The 10288-nt window shown below is 43.3% G+C and overlaps 1 protein-coding gene across 1 annotated transcript in view; it reads right to left on the bottom strand.

Moving 5' to 3' along the window:
* The window catches only part of Kif13b (kinesin family member 13B), a 159126-nt gene that overhangs the window by 66840 nt on the left and 81998 nt on the right, over positions 1-10288 (bottom strand). The window contains exons 11-15 of the mRNA XM_028758708.1: positions 7060-7272; positions 5764-5874; positions 4661-4795; positions 2000-2105; positions 543-657 (exon numbers count right to left, since the gene is read on the bottom strand). Coding sequence (XP_028614541.1) covers positions 543-657; positions 2000-2105; positions 4661-4795; positions 5764-5874; positions 7060-7272 — 680 coding nt within the window. The remainder of the gene's footprint in view (positions 1-542; positions 658-1999; positions 2106-4660; positions 4796-5763; positions 5875-7059; positions 7273-10288) is intronic.

The following is a 10288-nucleotide window of genomic DNA, read 5'->3' as shown; positions in this document are numbered from 1 at the left end:
GGGAGGGAGGGAACTATCTGGTCTCAATAAAAATGAGACAACTACAAAGATTAAAAACTGTTTAAAGAAAGCATGTGGGGACCAGCAAATTGGCTCAGCAGGTAAGGGTACTTGCTGCCAAGCCTGACAACCAGAACGGCAGAAAGAGAGCTGACTTCCACAAGTTTTCTGCTGACCTCGAGATGTGTGCCTCATTTCACAGTCTTTCTTTTTTTTCTTTTCCTTAAGATATTTTGTTCTTTAATTGTCAAGTGTATGTATGTTTTGCCTGCATGTATGTCTGTGCACCATGGGCAGGCAGGGCCTGTGAAGACCAGAAGATAACTTCAGATCCTGAGGGACTGGAGTTGAAGACAGTTGTGAGTCACCATGTGGGTGCTTGAAATTGAACCCAGGTCCTCTGGAAGAGCAGCCAGTGATCTTAACCACTGAGTCATCATCTCTCCAAACCCTCTACCTCAGCTTTTAGCTTTTAGTGTCATATCTTCAGAACTGGACCAGCTACCTAGTCACTGTCACGCTGCCACAGTTTAATTCCTCACCTGACACTGAAACAGGCTTCTTGCCCACTGTTCAGCTGGAGTCCACTGCGCTCTCCTGTACAAGCTGGGAAACCCTGTCTGTCCTCCTTCTCCCAACCCCACCCACATTGAAAACCTGAAGAAAGGAAAAGCTCAGTACTGCATTCCTGGCAGCCAATGCAGCCCACCATTCTGATACAGCCAACCTGCCTAAGTGCTTGCCCAGGTGCCCAGCTTCTGACCATAGCTGGGCACAGTCCCAGTTCCTGGCTTACACGCTGAAGATAAAACCTCCTTGCCTTAGCCAGGGTTCAAGACTTCCCTAGCCCCGTTCTTTGGGACAGATGAACCTGCCCAGGAGCAACACCTAATAAATCTGAACTTACCTACTTTTAATCTGGTCTGATCTGGTCTATATTAATGTCACCCAGAGGAAAGAAAATATCTAATATTCACAGAAACTGTACAAGGCAGGGATATCCTGATTTCTACCTGCTCCGAGCCCTCATGACACTTAAGAACCAGTCATTACTGAGTTTCTGTTTTGCAAACGCTATTTTCCTCTTTGTTTGAACTGTAACCTATCTAAAACTCTTTCAGCTGGTACAACCAACACAAGAAACAGTCTGCAGTGGTACCTGTAGACAGAGTGAATTACAAGACAGCAGGAACAGAAGATATCAACTCAAACAAACAAAAGTATAATCCAAGTTGTAGAAAAAAATGCATTTTTTTCCACAAATACTCTGAGCACCAAATATCAGAAAGGCACTGATTCCTAGAGACACAAGAAACTGTAGAGTTTCAGATAGAGTTTATATTATAAAGAACAATCTCAATCTCTCACTTGAGGCTATAGTGATTTGGAGGGTATGCTAGAATCCCAGACACTAACTTCAAAAGGCTCAACTATGCCAACTCCTTACTGCTCAGTGTTTAAGTCAACAGTGTGCTCTAAGTAACAGCAGAAAAAAGATGAAATTTCTCAAAGATTATCTCATAGGTATACATAGGCCTATAATTCCAGCACTCAGAAGCTGAGACTGAAAGATTGTTAAATTCAAGGTCAGCCTGAGACCCAGTTTCAGAAACATGCTCCACCCCTACAAAGGGAGGGAGGGAGGGAGGGAGGGAGAAGATGACCTAATGAGTACCTAAAGCTGCATTAAGATGACACAGGGTAAGCAAAACAGGATGAGCTAGTGAGGGACTACGTCTCTGTCTGTGTAAGAATTCCAAAAGCTGACAGTAGGAGACATATCAGAATACAGATGGAGGGGCTGTTGTAGAGGAAAAACTCCTATAACCTGAATACAGGAAGGACATCAGAGATGATGTGGGGAGAGTCACCTAGAGCTAAGGTCATCACATCTGAAGTCGAATCTACACAAACTGACTTAAAGTGCAGCCTCCAGATTCCCCCATCCCACATGGTGGCGTTTTCTAAACAGAGATTGTTCTTAGACTGAGCAGCTCACCCTTCTGAATGTGCCCTGTCATGATTATTGTCTTGCCATCGGGTAAGCTTGGCACTGCCTCAAACTGGGCCCAAATGGGGCTGACCATTCTGGAAGAGAAGCTCCTCTACACAAGGGGCCAGAAATGTTCTGACTTCTCCAAAATTCCCTTTCCAAACAGCTGCTGCTGATTTACTGAACTTTTTACTTATAGAACAGACATCAAGCAGGTTGGTTTTTTTGTGTGTTATTTTGTTTTGACTTTCTGTGCAACCTGTAATTTGGACTACATCATCTCTGAAACAGAAGTAATTTCAAACTCTGGGAACCTAGGCCAGTGTGCCTCAGTCCCATTCTACTGTGTATATTCTTGAAGTCCACAAGTGCCTGAAGCCTCTGTTCTAACTCAAGATGCTGGGCTAGGAAAGAGTAAGAGAGAGAGAGAGAGAGAGAGAGAGAGAGAGAGAGAGAGAGAGAGAGAGAGAGAGAGAGAGAGAGAGCGCGCGAGCGCATTCCTTGCCTTGCAAACATGAGGACTTGAGTTTTACTCTAGAACCCACTTACAAAAGCCAGGTATGTTTGCAATCTAAGTCCTAAGACGGCAGAGACAGGAGGGTTCCTGGGGCTCACCTGCCAGGCAATCCTGACTAATTGGTGAATGTTGGACCAAAGAGAGATGCTATCTCAAAGGAGGTAGATGTCTTTCATGAGCATCACACCCAAGGTTGATCCCTGATCTTCACACATTCTCACACCACACACACATCTGATGTGTACATGTGCATACACATAGTACACAGTATATTTAAAAAATGTTGCCAACACTTTTCAAAGTGCCATGAGAGTTGTGAAGACATATTATTTTTAATTTTGTATTTATTTTATGTGTATGGGTACTTTGTAAGTATGTCTATGAGTCACTTGCATGCCTGGTACCCTTGGAAGCCAGAAGAGAGTACTGGATGCCTCAGAACTGGAGGTACAGACAGTTGGATTTGTTTGTTTTCTTTTGTTTAAGATGTCTCTCACAATGTAGCGCTGACTGTCCTGGAACTCTCATGTAGAACAGGCTGGCCTTGAACTCAGAGATCCTGCTGTCTCTGCCTCCCAATTACTGATAATAAAGGCCAGCACCATCACTTCTGAATATGGTTAGAGACAGTTGTACGCCACCATATGAGTGCTATGAATCAAACCAGGATCTTCTGGAAGAGGAGTCAGTGCTCTTAACAACCGAGCCTTCTCTTCAACCCAACATACTACTTTTAATAGGCAAAAATAATATGTGAGGGAGAAAGCAGAATAGGGAATAGAGTAGAGCTGTACAGTGTTTCTGTCTATAAAATCACATGAAGACAGGAAGCTAGCCAGAGGCAACCTCCTCCAGTATGTAAAGACCCAGAAAAGCCTTGACTCTGCACTAGATCTACACACATTTGTGTTTGTGTAAAGACATTATTTAACTCACAGCATTGCCAAACATCAGATAAGACACTCAGTAAAAAAGTGCACTTACCAAAACGACATTAAGCAATTATTCCAGCATCTCCTCAATGAAAAGTAGGAAACTAGTTGTGCTCCTTGGTTGTGTTTTTTTGTTTGTTTGTTTGTTTTTTATCAATTGTCAACTTGAAACAAACTAGAGTCTGTTGGGAAGTGGAAACCTAAACTGAGAAGATACCTCCATCAAATTGCCTAAGGCAAGTCTATGAGGCATGTTCTTAGTTAATGATTGATGTGGAAAGGCCAAGCTATCTCTGGGCAAGTGATCCTGGATGGTTTAAGGCAGCAAGATGAGAAAGCCATAGGAGCTAGCCAGTAAGCAGTATTCTTCAACAGTCTCTGCTTCCATTTCTGCCCCCAGGTTGCTGCTTGGAGTTCCTATCCTGGCTTCCTTCATGATGGACTGGAAGCTAACATTGAGCCCTTTCCTCACCAAGCTCCTCTGGCCATGGTCTTTTATCACAGTAATAGAAAGTAAAAGGACACTAGCTACTGTGAGTATTCTTATAAGTGAAATGACATCTTTCTTCACAACTGTCTACAACTTCATCAAAGCCAGCTCTACTTTCTTAGTCACATTAATCATGTATATGAGAGGAAGAAACTATACCTGGTATGTACTGACTGTGGCCTAGAATCTATGTGTAATTAATTTAGGCTCCTGGGAAATGTGAGGCACGCCTCACATCCTGCTGGGTCAGGTTCAAGGTCTTTCCTGGTTGGTTCTTCAGTCTTCTGGAGTTTTCAGATTTCAATGTGAACTATGTTTTGCTTTCTGTTTCATACTCTGATCCTCCCAATGTCTAGGTGATCAGCTCTCCTTTTTGTTTTTGTAATAGGTTGATATTTTAACTGTTAAATTTTTCCTAAAAGGTATTGGAAACACCAATCTCTTTATCAACTGTAAGTAAGAACCTTAACTATTTTCACTTATGTTTAAGAAAGTATTTCCTATAAATTATGTTAAATAATGGTGGATACATTGCTGAACTTGCTGGAAATACTATCAGAATTTTTTATATAAGTAATTCAACGACATCACTCAAGACAGACAACAATAACTGATCCCCGAAAGCCAAGACTGCTCTTCACTCCAATTGATGAAATAAAAGCAAATGGTAAGGACCATGGCTCCCCGTATCTCAGAGTGCTCCAGCTCTGTGAAGGCAGTACATTCACCTTTAAGTAGTACACCAGGAGTTCATTCAGAGCTGGGTCAGCATTCAAGTTAACCAGGAAGCACTTGTCATCCCCAACTTTGATTCCAGAAGTCTGAAGAGATATGCCAAGGCTCTCAAGCTGCTTCTGCCGCTCCTGCAAACACACCAGAGAAGTCATGATTCCTGGCACAGAGATAGCAAGACACAGAGGATCTGACAGCACCAGAAAACTATCCCAGATCTATATCCTTCAATGTTACCTGCAAATAAAGCATTCTTGAGAAATGTAAAGATGATCATATTTTTCTCTTCTTTCCAAAATGTATAAAACAGTTTGCTAGAGTGACGCTCTGAACACCTCTATGAAGCTCACAGGCCCTTCAAGCTGCCCCGTCTTCTCCTTCACATCTTATCACACTCACTTTCCTGCCTGTGCCACCCACCAGGAGTTACTCAGAATTTAATGCCTCCTCTCATGTCACTGACATCAGAGTCACTGACCAGGTCCACAACAGAGTAAACTTAAAACATAAAAATAAATTTAGAAGTTAAAAATTAGGGCTTGGCAAAAATAGACATCTGTATCCAACCCCTCCCCACAAGGGTTGGGGTCCATCACAGAAGAAGAGACAGAAAGACTGTAAGAGCCAGGGGTTGGGAAGAAGTAAGGAGAAACAGTGTCCTTGTCATGGAAGAACCACTATAGTCCTGAATTCACTGGAGCAATGGTTGACTCCATACAAGACTAACATTCCAGAATAGAGGCTGTAGGGGCTCAGGAGTCCCTACCCTAAATTAGTGACAGCTGATGGCTGCTGAGGGATAGAAAGTCAGTTTTCTGAAAGGGTACGGTGACGGTTAGGTCACCATGCCCCAGTGAATGCTCACACATCTAACAGTATGTGAACAACAGAGTTAGGGGGAGAGAGTGGGAAGTGCCTATGATCAAAACACATGGGGTCTCAAGTTCAATCTCCTGCACAAAACTAATAATTTCTCCCACCAGAAACAAGCTACTGAAGCTATGAACTCTTACCTTCAGACTGACTGTCTTAAGCACAGCCCTAGGAGATCTACAGACCCCCTACCCAAGTCCCACAGCCAAATACCCCAAACACAAACCTGTGCAATCTCCTCAGTTTTCCTTAGTTTCTCCTCCCAGGTCACAGTCATTTCCTGTATGAGTTTCTCAGATTCTTCCAGACGATCTTTCAGCTCTGGAGATTTCATTGCCTAAAAACAAAATGTTACCTCATGAAATAACTGCGCAGTGCCAGAAAAGAACACCAGCTGGCTGTGAAAGGACAGAGGCCGTCACCTGCCCGAGTGCTCCACCTACCTACAGCAAGGTGGTGGTCCTCAAGGTCCACAGCACCTTTCCACAGGACTACAGACCTACTGAGTCAACTCTGGCACATTCAGAAGGACGACGTTCCTCCAACCTACAGTGAGGATGTCGCTATAAGGAGCTAGGTGTTCCACGCTATTCATAGAGGACTCATGATTTTCATTTCAATAGGTTGGACACCTAGACTCAAAAGCATGTTTCATCTCAATCTTTTTCTAATATTGATTTCAAGAATTTACTCAAAGCTATGTAAGATAGATGTGAGCATGTTGCAAACTGGACAGTGTTAATAACACTTGGTCTTAAGACAGAGAAACAACCAGATGGTGACATAAAGAAAGGAAATTAAAAAACCTCAGCCCCAACAATTTTAAAGAACTGTAAAATCAGGATAAAAAAAAAAAAAACTGAAACATGATTACAGTAACTGCTGTGACCATGCCAAAGCTTCTTGCCATAACGAGTAATGGGACAGGAAAGGGCTATGGTGCCAGCTCCACGGACAAATCCCTGGGACAGAAACACTAACCACAGCAGGAGCCCTGAGCATGACATTTCATGCTTACACTGTGATCTCCAAACCTTGTTACAGAACCTAAGTTCTCCTGCTGCAGAATGAACACTGCAAGGCTTTGGTGACTTCTCTACTTTGTCCTGAGTTTACAGTGTTGCTCTACAAACATAACACATCCACAACAGGAAGGGTGAGTTATAAAGGAGGGGATGTCTTCTGTTCTGACTGCAGGCTAACAAATGAGGGGGTAAATCTAACTCCCTTCCCATGACTGAAAACACAGTCAGTTTCTGCACAAAATTAAATCGCATACTTTGTCCCTACTGTTTCTCTTTCTCCCTTCATATTCTAGTCTATCAGCCTTCTGAACAAAAAGGGGAAGAAAGATTCTTCCTACTCCATTTATTCTCTCCTATGCAATCTTTTTCAACAGCCATTTAAAAAATGTTCCTACAGAGTACTGCTCAAGAAAAGAACAGAATTGGGGAAGAAACTTCACACAGCAGCTTGGCAAGACGGGCCTCAGGGACAAGGCCTGTCCAGCTGTGCCTCATACCTCTGCCTTGGTCAGCTGCTCACGGAGCTTCTCCACCTCTTCCCGGAGATCTCGGATAATCCGAGCATTCGGATCCTCATTCACCACAGCATGGTTGACAATGTGCTTTGCTCGATCTGCATACCTCAGGGTTGACAGGGTTTCATCGTAGTTATCAGCAGCTGGGCTCACAGTGGCCACCATGGCGGTCTTGCTATTACCTCCCAGACTGTCCTACCAGGAAGAAAACAGTGAGGAGTCTTTTAAGTTGGAAGAAGACATCACATAAGAAAGCTAAAATCCGCCGGGCGGTGGTGGCGCACGCCTTTAATCCCAGCACTTGGGAGGCAGAGGCAGGCGGATTTCTGAGTTCGAGGCCAACCTGGTCTACAGAGTGAGTCCCAGGACAGCCAGGACTACATAGAGAAACCCTGTCTCGAAAAACCAAAAAAAAAAAAAAAAAAAAAAAAAAAAAAAAAGAAAGCTAAAATCCGAAAGAATAAAACAGCCCAAAATCAAATACATGTAAAGACAAAATAGGGGCTCACATGCAGACCCTCATGAGGCTCAACGCTGAACTGTCTATTCTCTGCCAATTACTTTTTTTCTTTTCTTTTTTTGGGAGGAGGGGATGGCAGGGGTCAGGGTTTGAGACAGGGTTTCTCTGTGTATTCCTGGCTGTCCGGGAACTCTCTCTATAGACCATGTTGGCATCAATCTCAGAGATCTGCCAGCCTCTGCTTCCCGAGTGCTGGAACTAAAAGCATCTCTATGCCCAGCTCTAATTACTTTTCTTAACAAACAAAAAGAACCCCAAACAACCAATCCTTTAATTGTTTTTCCAAGAAAGCTAGGAAAACTCAACAGATTACATTCATTTTTAAGTAAAAATTAATCCAAAGATAGTATATCCCATTTAATAGGCAATGCGATACCATTTTGAGCAGTTTTGCTCAGAATGAAAAGACTTCAGTGGGGCTGGAGAGATGGCTTAGTGGTTAAGAGCAGTGACTATTCTTTCAGAGGTCCTGAGTTCAAGTCCTAGCAACCACATGGTGGCTCACAACCATCTGTAATGAGATCCAATGCCCTCTTATGGTGTGTCTGAAGACAGCAACAGTGTACTCATATAAATAAAATATTAAAAAAAAAAAGACTTCAATGGCTAGCCCACCTCAGAGGAACTGGACACTCACAGTGTCAGCTCCTTCAGGGAATTCCGTAGTGCTAGGGATGGAACCCAGGGCTCCCGCGCCCAGCATGTAGGCAAGTACTGTGCCACTGAGCCACACTCCCAGCCCCAAGGAGGCTCACCTAAGGGATGATTAGAGCCCTCTATACCAAAATCTGAGAAGTCCACTGTCTTCCCTCTGCTAGCATTCTAGAAACTAAGATAGCTATTCACCTGCAGGTCCAGTAACTGTACACTTGCGGAGCACACATGCCCAGGTTACATATATCTCAAGAAAAAGGGAAACCCTCTGCTGGTCCCTTCCCTCAGAACCCCTCTCCAAGCTGAGGCTGGTCCTTGGAAACCCTCAAAAACATTAAAATCATCAAATCAACTCCCACTCCACTGACCATGCAAAAGATACTGAAGGTCACTCCATTTCAGCAGTCCCTCAGCCATCACGGCCTCCTGAGTCCTAACTAGTACTGGTTCTTCCCTTGGGTAGTCAGCATTTATAGACTGGCCTCTAACTGGCAATACAGCAAAGGTGACAGAGGTGATGGCATGTCACTTCTGAGATAAGATTAAAAGCAGGTGATGCACTGTTGAGGGTACTCCCTCTTGCTCTCAGGAGGATCATCAAGGTGGCCCTATGAAGAGATCCACAGGACTGAAAATAGAAAGAAGCAGGTCCTTGAGTTCTGTCTATCATCATGGAAGTGAGCAACACTCTCACTCCTGATTCAGGGCTCCAGATGATTACAGCCTTGGCTTATACTTAAACTACAGCTCATAGGGCCCTAGCTCCAAGTACCTAAGACTGCCAGTGGAGTAAGGTGTTACAGGTCAGTAGATAACTGCAGGCATTACTATACCATACAAGCCTTGGGAGCATTAAAAAAAAACTAAACTATATAAAAGACTCAGAACTGGGGTGATGGTTCAGTCAGTGGGGAAAGCATGTGCCACACAAGCACTGGGATCAGAACAAATTTTCAGCACTCATGTAAAAGCCAAGTGGACAGCAGCCTATCTATAGTCCCAGAGCATGGGATGAAAAGCCAGGGCTCCCTGAAGAAAAACAGCTAAACAAGCTAAATCAGTAAGTTCTGGGTTCACGTGAGAGACCCTGTCCTGTCAGGTGCCATAATAGGACAAGCTAATAATTAGCAGTTGATCATCCTGAAATGCTTGCCTCAGATTATTATATAATCTGAGACAAGTGTGCCCCATCAGCAAGGCTGTGGCTGGACATATTTTAGGAAAGATCCTGCTATTAATACGCTTTTCCTATGATTATTATTATTATTAAACATACATCACAATTACTAAGCAATAACACATCCCTTTGGAGCAGATCTCTTCAGACCCACGAAGATGTACTGTCTTGTAGTGATGCTATATAGACAAATAGATGACTTCTTAAGTCTTAATGATGATCCTATAAGAATTCCTAAAATTATATCAATGATTATTTAGCTCTTTTTATAGTGGGACTGGTATTACGTCCCTTTCTGATAGTCAGAACTGCTATGAGAACTCTGCCAGTCTCCCAAGTGTCATCAGTTAACAGCACTTAGATAGTAACCAGACTCTCTCCTGCTGAGAGCACATTCCAAGGTGGTTGTAAAACAACCAAAGGTCACTAAAAGGGAACTCATGATTTATTATAGATGCTAGGACAGAAGAAAAAATATTGCCTGGGTTTATCTATACAAAACTTCACTAATTTCTTAGTTATAGTTTTAAACCTTCAGTGAACCTGTGGAGCTAGACAGGTGATGGATGTTTAGTCAGATAATTATTCCTAATGGATATGCATGTAAACATTCTCTGTTGTAAACTTCTGTTTCAATTTATGATTTGAATTTTGGTGTGAACCTGTGATGAACTTTGTAACATGTGATCAGGTACTCCGAATGATGTATAAGACAAAGGGACGTTCGTTAGCGGTCACTTCACTTCACTTTCTCTCTCTCTCTCTCACTTCCTCTCTCTCTCTCTCTCTCTCTCTCTCTCTCTCTCTCTCTCTCTCCCTCCCTCCCTCCCTCCCTCCCTCCCTCCCTCCCTCCCTCCCTC

The sequence above is a fragment of the Grammomys surdaster genome, unplaced genomic scaffold (assembly GCF_004785775.1).
Source record: "Grammomys surdaster isolate TR1022 unplaced genomic scaffold, NIH_TR_1.0 126219, whole genome shotgun sequence".
Classification (NCBI taxonomy): domain Eukaryota; kingdom Metazoa; phylum Chordata; class Mammalia; order Rodentia; family Muridae; genus Grammomys; species Grammomys surdaster.
The sequence above is the reverse complement of the archived record's forward strand: the minus strand, read 5'-3'. Positions and strand labels throughout refer to the sequence as shown.